At 45.4% G+C, this 14,778-nt stretch overlaps 1 protein-coding gene across 1 annotated transcript in view; it reads left to right on the top strand.

Annotated features, from left to right (window-relative positions):
* The window catches only part of flt1 (fms related receptor tyrosine kinase 1), a 101,048-nt gene that overhangs the window by 22,131 nt on the left and 64,139 nt on the right, over positions 1-14,778 (top strand). The window contains 7 exon segments of the mRNA XM_031795304.1: positions 5,650-5,812; positions 6,040-6,176; positions 7,443-7,614; positions 8,093-8,210; positions 8,367-8,536; positions 10,772-10,919; positions 11,061-11,071. Of these exon segments, the coding sequence (XP_031651164.1) occupies positions 5,650-5,812; positions 6,040-6,176; positions 7,443-7,614; positions 8,093-8,210; positions 8,367-8,536; positions 10,772-10,919; positions 11,061-11,071 (919 nt within the window).

The raw sequence follows: 14,778 nt of genomic DNA, 5'->3' as shown, positions 1-14,778 counted from the left end.
AAGGGGTGAGGGGGGTGTCAGCCAGTTAACACTAGGGGTGAAGGGGTGAGGGGGGTGTCAGCCAGTTAACACTGGGGGTGAAGGGGTGAGGGGGGTGTCAGCCAGTTAACACTAGGGGTGAAGGGGTGAGGGGGGTGTCAGCCAGTTAACACTGGGGGTGAGGTGGTGTCAGCCAGTTAACACTGGGGGTGAAGGGGTGAGGGGGGTATCAGCCAGTTAACACTGGGGGTGAAGGGGTGAGGGGGGTATCAGCCAGTTAACACTGGGGGTGAAGGGGTGAGGGGGGTATCAGCCAGTTAACACTGGGGGTGAAGGGGTGAGGGGGGTGTCAGCCAGTTAACACTAGGGGTGAAGGGGTGAGGGGGGTGTCAGCCAGTTAACACTGGGGGTGAGGTGGTGTCAGCCAGTTAACACTGGGGGTGAAGGGGTGAGGGGGGTATCAGCCAGTTAACACTGGGGGTGAGGGGTGAGGGGGGTATCAGCCAGTTAACACTGGGGGTGAAGGGGTGAGGGGGGTGTCAGCCAGTTAACACTAGGGGTGAAGGGGTGAGGGGGGTGTCAGCCAGTTAACACTGGGGGTGAAGGGGTGACGGGGGTATCAGCCAGTTAACACTGGGGGTGAAGGGGTGAGGGGGGTATCAGCCAGTTAACACTGGGGTGAAGGGGTGAGGGGGGTATCAGCCAGTTAACACTGGGGGTGAGGGGGTGAGGGGGGTGTCAGCCAGTTAACACTAGGGGTGAAGGGGTGAGGGGGGTGTCAGCCAGTTAACACTAGGGGTGAAGGGGTGAGGGGGGTGTCAGCCAGTTAACACTGGGGGTGAAGGGGTGAGGGGGGTGTCAGCCAGTTAACACTAGGGGTGAAGGGGTGAGGGGGGTGTCAGCCAGTTAACACTGGGGGTGAGGTGGTGTCAGCCAGTTAACACTGGGGGTGAAGGGGTGAGGGGGGTATCAGCCAGTTAACACTGGGGGTGAAGGGGTGAGGGGGGGTATCAGCCAGTTAACACTGGGGGTGAAGGGGTGAGGGGGGTATCAGCCAGTTAACACTGGGGGTGAAGGGGTGAGGGGGGTGTCAGCCAGTTAACACTAGGGGTGAAGGGGTGAGGGGGGTGTCAGCCAGTTAACACTGGGGGTGAGGTGGTGTCAGCCAGTTAACACTGGGGGTGAAGGGGTGAGGGGGGTATCAGCCAATTAACACTGGGGGTGAGGGGTGAGGGGGGTATCAGCCAGTTAACACTGGGGGTGAAGGGGTGAGGGGGGTGTCAGCCAGTTAACACTAGGGGTGAAGGGGTGAGGGGGGGTGTCAGCCAGTTAACACTGGGGGTGAAGGGGTGACGGGGGTATCAGCCAGTTAACACTGGGGTGAAGGGGTGAGGGGGGTATCAGCCAGTTAACACTGGGGGTGAAGGGGTGAGGGGGGTATCAGCCAGTTAACACTGGGGGTGAGGGGGTGAGGGGGGTGTCAGCCAGTTAACACTAGGGGTGAAGGGGTGAGGGGGGTGTCAGCCAGTTAACACTGGGGGTGAAGGGGTGAAGGGGCTATCAGCCAGTTAACACTGGGGGTGAAGGGGTGAGGAGGGCTATCAGCCAGTTAACACTGGGGGTGAAGGGGTGAGGAGGGCTATCAGCCAGTTAACACTGGGGGTGAAGGGGTGAAGGGGCTATCAGCCAGTTAACACTGGGGGTGAAGGGGCTATCAGCCAGTTAACACTGGGGGTGAAGGGGTGAAGGGGCTACCAGCCAGTTAACACTGGAGTTGAAGGGGTGAGGAGGGCTATCAGCCAGTTAACACTGGAGTTGAAGGGGTGAGGAGGGCTATCAGCCAGTTAACACTGGGGGTGAGGGGGGTGAGGTGGACGGTCCACATGTTCCCCTGAGAGAGGGCTGGATGCTTCCACCATGTCACTGAAACTCTAGTAAACATTTCCTTGAGTCTACCTCCTCCAAGAAAACAACCCTTTTACACAACAATCTGTCTCTACAGTAACACAAGACTCTGTCTCTACAGTAACACAAGACTCTGTCTCTACAGTAACACAAGACTGTCTCTACAGTAACACAAGACTCTGTCTCTACAGTAACACAAGACTCTGTCTCTACAGTAACACAATACTCTGTCTCTACAGTAACACAAGACTCTGTCTCTACAGTAACACAAGACTCTGTCTACAGTAACACAAGACTGTCTCTACAGTAACACAAGACTCTGTCTCTACAGTAACACAAGACTCTGTCTCTACAGTAACACAAGACTCTGTCTACAGTAACACAAGACTCTGTCTCTACAGTAACACAAGACTCTGTCTACAGTAACACAAGACTCTGTCTCTACAGTAACACAAGACTCTGTCTCTACAGTAACACAAGACTCTGTCTCTACAGTAACACAATACTCTGTCTCTACAGTAACACAAGACTCTGTCTCTACAGTAACACAAGACTCTGTCTCTACAATAACACAAGACTCTGTCTCTACAGTAACACAATACTCTGTCTCTACAGTAACACAAGACTCTGTCTCTACAGTAACACAAGACTCTGTCTCTACAGTAACACAATACTCTGTCTCTACAGTAACACAAGACTCTGTCTCTACAGTAACACAAGACTCTGTATACAGTAACACAATACTCTGTCTCTACAGTAACACAATACTCTGTCTCTACAGTAACACAAGACTCTGTCTCTACAGTAACACAAGACTCTGTCTCTACAGTAACACAAGACTGTTTTTACACTAACAAGACTCTGTCTCTACAGTAACACAAGACTCTCTCTACAGTAACACAAGACTCTGTCTCTACAGTAACACAAAACTCTGTCTACAGTAACACAAGACTCTGTCTCTACAGTAACACAAGACTCTGTCTACAGTAACACAAGACTCTGTCTCTACAGTAACACAATACTCTGTCTCTACAGTAACACAAGACTCTGTCTACAGTAACACAAGACTCTCTCTACAGTAACACAATACTCTGTCTACAGTAACACAAGACTCTGTCTCTACAGTAACACAAGACTCTCTCTACAGTAACACAAGACTCTGTCTACAGTAACACAAGACTCTGTCTACAGTAACACAAGACTCTGTCTCTACAGTAACACAAGACTCTGTCTACAGTAACACAAGACTCTGTCTCTACAGTAACACAAGACTCTGTCTCTACAGTAACACAAGACTCTGTCTACAGTAACACAAGACTGTTTTTACACTAACAAGACTCTGTCTCTACAGTAACACAAGACTCTGTCTCTGCAGTAACACAAGACTCTGTCTACAGTAACACAAGACTCTGTCTCTACAGTAACACAAGACTCTGTCTCTACAGTAACACAAGACTCTGTCTCTACAGTAACACAATACTCTGTCTCTACAGTAACACAAGACTCTGTCTCTACAGTAACACAAGACTCTGTCTCTACAGTAACACAAGACTCTGTCTCTACAGTAACACAAGACTCTGTCTCTACAGTAACACAAGACTCTGTCTACAGTAACACAAGACTCTGTCTCTACAGTAACACAATACTCTGTCTACAGTAACACAAGACTCTGTCTCTACAGTAACACAAGACTCTGTCTACAGTAACACAAGACTCTGTCTCTACAGTAACACAAGACTCTGTCTCTACAGTAACACAATACTCTGTCTACAGTAACACAATACTCTGTCTCTACAGTAACACAATACTCTGTCTCTACAGTAACACAAGACTCTGTCTCTACAGTAACACAATACTCTGTCTCTACAGTAACACAAGACTCTGTCTACAGTAACACAAGACTCTGTCTACAGTAACACAAGACTCTGTCGCTACAGTAACACAAGACTCTGTCTCTACAGTAACACAAGACTCTGTCTCTACAGTAACACAAGACTCTGTCTACAGTAACACAAGACTCTGTCTCTACAGTAACACAAGACTCTGTCTCTACAGTAACACAAGACTCTGTCTCTACAGTAACACAATACTCTGTCTCTACAGTAACACAAGACTCTGTCTCTACAGTAACACAAGACTCTGTCTACAGTAACACAATACTCTGTCTCTACAGTAACACAATACTCTGTCTCTACAGTAACACAAGACTCTGTCTCTACAGTAACACAAGACTCTGTCTCTACAGTAACACAAGACTCTGTCTACAGTAACACAAGACTGTTTTTACACTAACAAGACTCTGTCTCTACAGTAACACAAGACTCTCTCTACAGTAACACAAGACTCTGTCTCTACAGTAACACAAAACTCTGTCTACAGTAACACAAGACTCTGTCTACAGTAACACAAGACTCTCTCTACAGTAACACAATACTCTGTCTACAGTAACACAAGACTCTGTCTCTACAGTAACACAAGACTCTCTCTACAGTAACACAAGACTCTGTCTACAGTAACACAAGACTCTGTCTACAGTAACACAAGACTCTGTCTCTACAGTAACACAAGACTCTGTCTACAGTAACACAAGACTCTGTCTCTACAGTAACACAAGACTCTGTCTCTACAGTAACACAAGACTCTGTCTACAGTAACACAAGACTGTTTTTACACTAACAAGACTCTGTCTCTACAGTAACACAAGACTCTGTCTCTACAGTAACACAAAACTCTGTCTACAGTAACACAAGACTCTGTCTCTACAGTAACACAAGACTCTGTCTACAGTAACACAAGACTCTGTCTCTACAGTAACACAAGACTCTGTCTCTACAGTAACACAAGACTCTCTCTACAGTAACACAAGACTCTGTCTCTACAGTAACACAATACTCTGTCTACAGTAACACAAGACTCTGTCTCTACAGTAACACAAGACTCTGTCTCTACAGTAACACAATACTCTGTCTACAGTAACACAAGACTCTGTCTCTACAGTAACACAAGACTCTGTCTCTACAGTAACACAAGACTCTGTCTCTACAGTAACACAATACTCTGTCTCTACAGTAACACAAGACTCTGTCTCTACAGTAACACAAGACTGTCTCTACAGTAACACAAGACTCTGTCTACAGTAACACAAGACTCTGTCTCTACAGTAACACAAGACTCTGTCTCTACAGTAACACAAGACTCTGTCTCTACAGTAACATAATATTCTGTCTACAGTAACACAAGACTCTGTCTCTACAGTAACACAAGACTCTGTCTCTACAGTAACATAATATTCTGTCTACAGTAACACAAGACTCTCTCTACAGTAATACAGATGTTTTAGTAATTGTTTTGTGTTATGCAGTAATAATAATAACATGCATCACGCGTCTTGCCAATGTGGCCTCATTTGAGTCATTAATGGCCCCCATACTGTTCTGTGTGGTTGTGATGTCCATGATTTGCTCAGGAGTTGTGAATGTGTGCAGTGTTGCTTTTGTGTGACTGTAAGTATGGTTGTGTTGTGTTCAAGATGTGGTCATGGTTCTGAATAACTCATGACATGGCTGGGTTGACTTCATGATTGGTTGGTGGTTGAGTTCACAAAATGTTTGTAGTTGTGTTGGGTTTATGGTGTGGCTATGGTTGTTGACCAAGTTTTCTAATCCCTAACCGGAAACAGATATCTCATTTTGTGTGACATTGATTTTATTAGACTGTTTGTACAGTTGTGGTTGTGGTCATGACCGTGTGTGTTCATGCCTCCAGTTCCCTGACCGTGAGTTGACCCCAGACCAGAGGAACATAGTGTGGAACAGCAGACAGGGCTTCCTCATCCGCAGTCCCACCTACTTCTACATCGGCCTGTTCTCCTGCAAGACCTCTGTCAACGGGACCACACACTCCCTCAGTTACCTCACACACAGACAAGGTGAGCACACACACACAAATGCAGACACATACACACAGACACATACTTACACACATGCACGTGCACACACACTCATACACACTCACACACACACACACACACACTTACATGACACACCTGTAGACCAGGTGAGCACTACCAAGGCCAAGCATCTCAATTGATCTTGCAGATTTTATATATTGCAGCAATTAAATGAGTGTCTCTTCCACTCCCCCTCTCCTCTCCAGTGAATAAGATTATGGAGGTGTATCTGAACAGTACTAGTCCCGTCCAGACTATACAGGGGGACAGTCTGGCCATCAACTGTACTGTCACTGCAGAGTGGAACAGCAGAGTGTCCATCAGCTGGGACTACCCTGGGCAGGTGAGAAACATATGAAGTACACTGGAATTATGAAGTACACTACAATGAAGTGCACTATGTTATGTAGTACTGTATGTAGAATAACTTTGAAGTATTTATACAGTACCAGTCAAAAGTTTGAACACATCTACTCACTTAAGGGTTTTTCTTTATAAAAAAAAAAGATGAAATAACACATATGGAATCATGTAGTAACCAAAAAGGTGTTCAACAAATCTAAATATATTTTATATTTGAGATTCTTCAAAGTAGCCACCCTTTTCGTTGATGACAGCTTTGTCAAAGTTCCTGAAATAGATTTTTTTAATGGAATATTCTCAGGCCCATTATCATCAAACATCACTCCTGTGTTCCAATGGCATGTTATGATAGCTAATCCAAGTTTATCATTTGAAAAGGCTAATTGATCATTAGAAAACCCTTTTGCAAGCATTTTAGTACAGCTGAAAACTGTTGTTCTGATTAAAGAAGCAATAAAACTGTCCTTCTTTAGACTAGTTGAGTATCTGGAGCATCAGCATTTGTGGGTTCGATTACAGGCTCAAAATGGCCAGAAACAAAGAATTTTCTTCTGAAACTCGTCAGTCTATTCTTGTTCTGAGAAATGAAGGCTATTCCACGTGAGAAATTGCCAAGAAACTGAAGATCTCGTATAATGTTGTGTACTACTCCCTTCACAGAACAGTGCAAACTTGCTCTAACCAGAATAGAAAGAGGAGGGGGAGGCCCCGATGCACAACTGAACAAGAGGACAAGTTTGATAAACAAACGCCTCACAAGTCCTCATCTGGCAGCTTCATTAAATAGTACCCGCAAAACACCAGTCTCAACATCAACAGTGAAGAGGCAACTCAGGGATGCTGTAGTACACCTTGTGGAAAGCTACCCGAAACGTTTGACCCAAGTTAAACAATTTAAAGGCAATGCTACCAAATACTAATTGAGTGTATGTAAACTTCTGACCCACTAGGAAGAAATAAAAGATTAAATAAATCATTCTCTCTACTATTATTCTGACATTTCACATTCTTAAATAAAGTGGTGATACTAACTGACCTAAGACAGGGAATGTTTACTATAATTAAATGTCAGGAATTGTGAAAAACAGAGTTTAAATGTATTTTGGTAAGGTGTATGTAAACTACCGACTTATATATATATATATTGCTTAGTAGATAACAACTTCAACATCTGCCTACCTGTTTGGAAGACTTTTACTATCAGAATAATATCTCTCCCCCCCCCCCCCCCCCTATCTCCCCTCAGGTAAACCGGGCAGCCATAATTAGTAGGCGTATCATGGCCAGTAAAACTCACATGGTTTTCTACAGTATTCTGTCCATCCCTAAACTCCACCGCTCTGACAGAGGGCTCTATATCTGCCGAGTGACCAGTGGACCGGTCAGCCGAGAGACTAACGTGTCAGTCACGGTCTACGGTGAGTCAAAAAAAACGCACTACTTCCCACCTCCGACTACACCCACATCTGTGACAAATTCATTGATGGTTAACACCCCCTTTTACCATAATAATATTAACCACAATCACAGTCTGTGTCACTCTCTGTAATATATCATTAATGCGTGATATTCTCTGTGTGTGTATGTGTGTTCGTGCATTTCTGTCTGTCTGTCTGTCTGTCTGTCTGTCTGTCTGTCTGTCTGTCTGTCTGTCTGTCTGTCTGTCTGTCTGTCTGTCTGTCTGTCTGTCTGTCTGTCTGTCTGTCTGTCTGTCTGTCTGTCTGTCTGTCCTGCCTGCCTGCCTGCCTGCCTGCCCTGCCTGCCTGCCTGCCTGCCTGCCTGCCTGCCTGCCTGCCTGCCTGCCTGCCTGCCTGCCTGCCTGCCTGCCTGCCTGCCTGCCTGCCCTGTCCGTCTGTCTGTCTGTCTGTCTGTTTCTGTGTCTGTGTATCGTCCCAGACCGTCCGTATATCCGTCTGACACCCAGGCAAGGGGCTATAGTGGAGGCTCATGCAGGACAGAAGTCCTACCGACTCTCCCCCAAACTACGGGCCTTCCCTGCCCCAGAGATCATCTGGTAAGAACATACAGACTGTCAGCTAACCTGCACACTAACTTACACCAGCCTACACTATTTGAGGGACAAATACAGATACTGTATACATTGTATCATTCTTAATTTGATCGTTCTTTAAGTTAATTGAAGAATTTCCTGTATGTTTTTCCGTGTTAGGTTGAAGGATGGGAAGGTAGCAGCAGAACAGTGTTCCCGTTACCATGTGGACGGGAATTCCCTGGTGATCCGGGATGTGGCGAAGGAGGATGCAGGGAAGTACACTATCCTGGTGGGAATCCAGGAGCACAGACTCTACCAGAACCTAACGCTCTCTCTGGTGGTCAACGGTGAGGACCAAGTCTTCCCTCCTCTCTTTACCCTCCATCGCTTTCTCCTCTTTTTCCTCTTCATACAACCCTCTCTTTTGCTCTGTGCCCACTTTGTGTGTCCAACCCATTATTCTGTTCCACATTGTCTCCTCTCGCTTCACTCATTCTCACCCTTTTATCTCTTTCTCCAGCGCTCTTTAATTTGTTATTTTTCTCTCTCTTCTTCTCAACCTTCCTCTTTCCTTCACACTCTCTCTTTCTGTGCTCATGGTCTGTCCTCTCTCACTCCCTGTGCTCATGGTCTGTCCTCTCTCTCTCTCCCCCTCTGTGCTCATGGTCTGTCCTCTCTCTCTCACTCTCTGTGCTCATGGTCTGTCCTCTCTCTCTCTCCCTCTCTGTGCTCATGGTCTGTCCTCTCTCTCTCTCCCTCTCTGTGCTCATGGTCTGTCCTCTCTCTCTCTCTCTCTCTCTCTCTCTCTCTCTCTCTCTCTCTCTCTCTCTCTCTCTCTCTCTCTCTGTGCTCATGGTATGTCCTCTCTCTCTCTCCCTTTCTGTGCTCATGGTCTGTCCTCTCTCTCTCTCTCTCTCTCTCTCTCTCTCTCTCTGTGCTCATGGTCCTGTCCTCTCTCTCTGTGCTCATGGTCTGTCCTATCTCTCTCTGTGCTCATGGTCTGTCCTCTCTCTCTCCCTCTCTGTGCTCATGGTCTGTCCTCTCTCTCTCTCTATCTCTCTCTCTCTGTCTTGCTCTCTGTCTCGCTCTCTCTCCCTCTCTCTCCCTCGCTCTCTCTGTCTCGCTCTCTCTCCCTCTCGCTCACTCTCTTTCTCAATTACACTTTCTCTCTCACCCTCTCTCTTTATCGCTCCCCCCTCTCTCTCCCCCCACTCCCTCCCCATCGATGGAGTGGTCTCTCTCTCTCTCCTCTCTCTCTCTCTCTCTCTCTCTCTCTCTCTCTGCTCATTGGTCTGACCTCTCTCTCTCTCCCTCTCCCTTTCTGTGCTCATGGTCTGTCCTCTCTCTCTCTCTCCTCTCTCTCTCTCTCTCTCTCTCTCTCTCTCTCTCTCTCTCCCTTTCTGTGCTCATGGTCTGTCCTCTCTCTCTGTGCTCATGGTCTGTCCTCTCTCTCCCTGTGGTCATGGTCTGTCCTCTCTCTCTCTCCCCCTCTCTGTGCTCATGGTCTGTCCTCTCTCCCTCTCTGTGCTCATGGTCTGTTGATAGTGATGCGTAGTTTATCCCCCATGGGGCAGGTGGGTTTAGGGTCTTTTAACATTGTGTGGATGAAGGGCGCGTGGGTGTCGGCCCCTGGTTGAATAAAGAGAAAACTATGCATTAAAAATCCATAAATGTATCCTTCTTGTGCAATTCATATCAGAAAAGGTTCATGTCGATCCACTGAGGGGAAAATGACAAGGGGAAAATGTCAGAGTTAATTCAATAAGAGAAAAGCTGCGAAATAGAGAGTTGAATAGAATAAATAGAAGGAGGGCCAGAACAGTAGTCTAATGTTTGGGAAAGATTAGGTGAAGTGGTAAAAGAAGATGATAGCAGTGGTAACTATGTTATGTGTGATGATTGTGAGGCGCTATAACAAATTCAACAGTCACAGGACGAGGACTTCAAAATGGCACGGAACTGGGAACTGTACTGTTTAGATGGGTTAGATGGGTTAATCGGAGGTGTTATCTTTATCAGCATCATCAGAGCTAATTGTATTTCAACCACATAAAATATGCATCCAAGCCAAACTGAAATCTTATCAAAAAACATGTTGGGTTGTTTTAACAGCTTTTCATTTCCTTAAAACTGTCAAACCTGGGTTTTTTTGTGCATTTTATTGCATTTTATGAAGTGCCTTTGAACGGGGTATGGTAGTAGGTGCCAGGCGCCTCTTTTTGTGTCAAGAACATGCTACACTGCTGGGGTTTTCACAGTTTGTGTGTATCAAGAATGGTCCACCAGCCAAAGGACATCCAGCCAACTTGACACAACTGCGTGAAGCATTGGATTCAACATGGGCCAGCATCCCTGTGGAACGATTTCGACACCTTGTGGAGTCCATGCCCTGACAAATTGAGCTGATTCTGAGGGGGGAAAAGGGGGTGGGTTGCAACTCAATATTAGGAAGGTGTTCTTAATATTTTCTACACTCAGTGTATAGTCGGCTGGTTGCGGATGGATTATTAGCAATTGCGGGTGGGTGAACAAACAGCAGACCCGTACACCACTAGTCTGTGTCTCTGTCTGTTTTCCTCCAGTGAGTCCTGGGATAGGGGAGAAGGCGGTGTCCTTGCAGGACCCAGGTAGTGTCCCGCAGGGCAGCAGACAAGCCCTGCACTGCAGCTCCCACGGAGTCCCCCCTCCTCACATCGCCTGGCTCTGGCACCCCTGCCCCCCTAAAGGCCTGTAAGTACATCTGGTGCTCACATTGTCACACGCAGTAGCACAGAAACACACGTCTTCCTAAAGGTGTGGAAGTTCTCCTTTACATTACGTACGTCATGTATTTTAGTCATATTATTCCTAACTTAGAACTGGGACAGAAAGGTGTCTGTGTCTATAACATGAGGGCCTGTTTTAGGGTGTGAATGGAGAATGTCTGTGTCTATAACATGAGGGCCTGTTTTAGGGTGTGAATGGAGAATGTCTGTGTCTATAATATGAGGGCCTGTTTTAGGGTGTGAATGGAGAATGTCTGTGTCTATAATATGAGGGCCTGTTTTAGGGTGTGAATGGAGAATGTCTGTGTCTATAATATGAGGGCCTGTTTTAGGGTGTGAATGGAGAATGTCTGTGTCTATAATATGAGGGCCTGTTTTAGGGTGTGAATGGAGAATGTCTGTGACTATAATATGAGGGCCTGTTTTAGGGTGTGAATGGAGAATGTCTGTGACTATAATTTGAGGGCCTGTTTTAGGGTGTGAATGGAGAATGTCTGTGTCTATAATATGAGGGCCTGTTTTAGGGTGTGAATGGAGAATGTCTGTGACTATAATATGAGGGCCTGTTTTAGGGTGTGAATGGAGAATGTCTGTGACTATAATTTGAGGGCCTGTTTTAGGGTGTGAATGGAGAATGTCTGTGTCTATAATATGAGGGCCTGTTTTAGGGTGTGAATGGAGAATGTCTGTGACTATTTTATTTTTATTTTTTATTTTACCTTTATTTAACCAGGTAGGCAAGTTGAGAACAAGTTCTCATTTACAATTGCGACCTGGCCAAGATAAAGCAAAGCAGTTCGACAGATAAAACGACACAGAGTTACACATGGAGTAAAAACAAACATACAGTCAATAATGCAGTATAAACAAGTCTATATACAATGTGAGCAAATGAGGTGAGAAGGGAGGTAAAGGCAAAAAAGGCCATGATGGCAAAGTAAATACAATATAGCAAGTAAAATACTGGAATGGTAGTTTTGCAATGGAAGAATGTGCAAAGTAGAAATAAAAAATAATGGGATGCAAAGGAGCAAAATAAATTAATTAATTAAAATTAAATACAGTTGGGAAAGAGGTAGTTGTTTGGGCTAAATTATAGGTGGGCTATGTACAGGTGCAGTAATCTGTGAGCTGCTCTGACAGTTGGTGCTTAAAGCTAGTGAGGGAGATAAGTGTTTCCAGTTTCAGAGATTTTTGTAGTTCGTTCCAGTCATTGGCAGCAGAGAACTGGAAGGAGAGGCGGCCAAAGAAAGAATTGGTTTTGGGGGTGACTAGAGAGATATACCTGCTGGAGCGTGTGCTACAGGTGGGAGATGCTATGGTGACCAGCGAGCTGAGATAAGGGGGGACTTTACCTAGCAGGGTCTTGTAGATGACATGGAGCCAGTGGGTTTGGCGACGAGTATGAAGCGAGGGCCAGCCAACGAGAGCGTACAGGTCGCAATGGTGGGTAGTATATGGGGCTTTGGTGATAAAACGGATTGCACTGTGATAGACTGCATCCAATTTGTTGAGTAGGGTATTGGAGGCTATTTTGTAAATGACATCGCCAAAGTCGAGGATTGGTAGGATGGTCAGTTTTACTATATTATATATATTTACTATACTATATTATACTATATTATATTTACTATAATATGAGGGCCTGTTTTAGGGTGTGAATGGAGAATGTCTGTGTCTATAATATGAGGGCCTGTTTTAGGGTGTGAATGGAGAATGTCTGTGTCTATAACATGAGGGCCTGTTTTAGGGTGTGAATGGAGAATGTCTGTGTCTATAATATGAGGGCCTGTTTTAGGGTGTGAATGGAGAATGTCTGTGTCTATAATATGAGGGCCTGTTTTAGGATGTGAATGGAGAATGTCTGTGTCTATAATATGAGGGCCTGTTTTAGGGTGTGAATGGAGAATGTCTGTGACTATAATTTGAGGGCCTGTTTTAGGGTGTAAATGGAGAATGTCTGTGACTATAATATGAGGGCCTGTTTTAGGGTGTGAATGGAGAATGTCTGTGTCTATAATATGAGGGCCTGTTTTAGGGTGTGAATGGAGAATGTCTGTGTCTATAACATGAGGGCCTGTTTTACGGTGTGAATGGAGAATGTCTGTGAGTTTGTTTGTGAAGGGAGACATGTTTGGTCTATTTCAGCATGTGTTCAGACAGGGTTTCCTCTTTGCAACCAGAACAGATGCCTTTTGAAGCCTTTCATGTCTGTGAGTGTGTGAATGTGTGTGTGTCTGTGTGTCTGTGTGTTTCATCATGTCTTTGTCTGAGTCTATTACCATATGTTTCTGTCACTGCCTATATGTTACCTTGTCCATGTCCGTGTGTATACGTCTGTCGTCTGTCCGTCCGTGTGTGTGCCTGGTACATTCACAGACACAGTACAGTGTAGCTCAGACTTCAAGAGCAGAGTAGTAAAAGCCCACTTCAATCGAGGCCTGTTCTGTGTTCTCAGTCACTTCGATAGAGGCCTGTTCTGTGTTCTCAGTCACTTAAATAGAGGCCTGTTCTGTGTTCTCAGTCACTTAAATAGAGGCCTGTTCTGTGTTCTCAGTCACTTAAATAGAGGCCTGTTCTGTGTTCTCAGTCACTTCGATAGAGGCCTGTTCTGTGTTCTCAGTCACTTCGATAGAGGCCTGTTCTGTGTTCTCAGTCACTTAAATAGAGGCCTGTTCTGTGTTCTCAGTCACTTAAATAGAGGCCTGTTCTGTGTTCTCAGTCACTTAAATAGAGGCCTGTTCTGTGTTCTCAGTCAAGATTGGTTGTTTTCTAAATCAAACGCTATGATTTAATGAACTTCCTGTTCTGAACGCAGGGTGAGATGTTTATTATTGTGATTGTGCACTGGATTCTTTGATGCCTTTTCTAATATGACACACACACACTTTCAAACCACTCTCACAAAACACACACTCATACACTGACACACACATTCTTTGAAAGGTCTTGTAAGAAACTGCCCTGCCCAACAATCAGCAATGATATTCCAACACACACACTGATCTTACCATACACACATTTTTAAGTTCTCATGAAAAAGTGGCCCTGCCCAGCAATCAACTGTCATTGACACACACACACAAACACACACACACGCACGCACACAGAAACACACACACACACAAACACACACACGCACGCACGCACGCACACAGAAACACACACACACACACTTGGCAAAAACATGACTTGGGTTGGTCTTGGAGGTCAGACACTATTGTGTTGGTTGTGTTTAGGTCAAAGAGGTTAACCGTTACCTGAACATCATGGCTACCGCCCATGTTATATTCCCCTACTGAGACACACTGTGACATCACTGTGTACTTGACATTTCACACCAGCACACACACACACACACACACACACACACACACACACACACACACACACACACACACACACACACACACACACACACACACACACTAACACTGCCTACTTCCAATGCTTGTGGAAAGTCTTTATCGTCACATCTCCACAGTAAATTGCCATAGCAACATCACATAACTTCACTGAACCAATGAGCAGTGACTCGTGCTCCTACCTCAACATGGATGGCTTTACCTGGTAAAACTCTGGTAGAAATGACATTTTCAATGATTATGAATTGGCAAGCCAGCCAGGAGAAAGTGTGACACCTCACAGTCCTGAAAGGTCTAACGAGGCTTACACAGCCTAACAAGAAGATGCCTTCTGTGCACAGAGGAGCTGTGACAAGTCATCAATTATAGCCTATGTTGAGTCTTGCATGCATACTGATACTCCCCGTTGGCCACTCTCACTACCTGCAAAGAGTGATCCATTTAAGTTGCTTTCATTAA

Source organism: Oncorhynchus kisutch, linkage group LG18 (assembly GCF_002021735.2).
Source record: "Oncorhynchus kisutch isolate 150728-3 linkage group LG18, Okis_V2, whole genome shotgun sequence".
Lineage (NCBI taxonomy): Eukaryota > Metazoa > Chordata > Actinopteri > Salmoniformes > Salmonidae > Oncorhynchus > Oncorhynchus kisutch.
The sequence above is the reverse complement of the archived record's forward strand: the minus strand, read 5'-3'. Positions and strand labels throughout refer to the sequence as shown.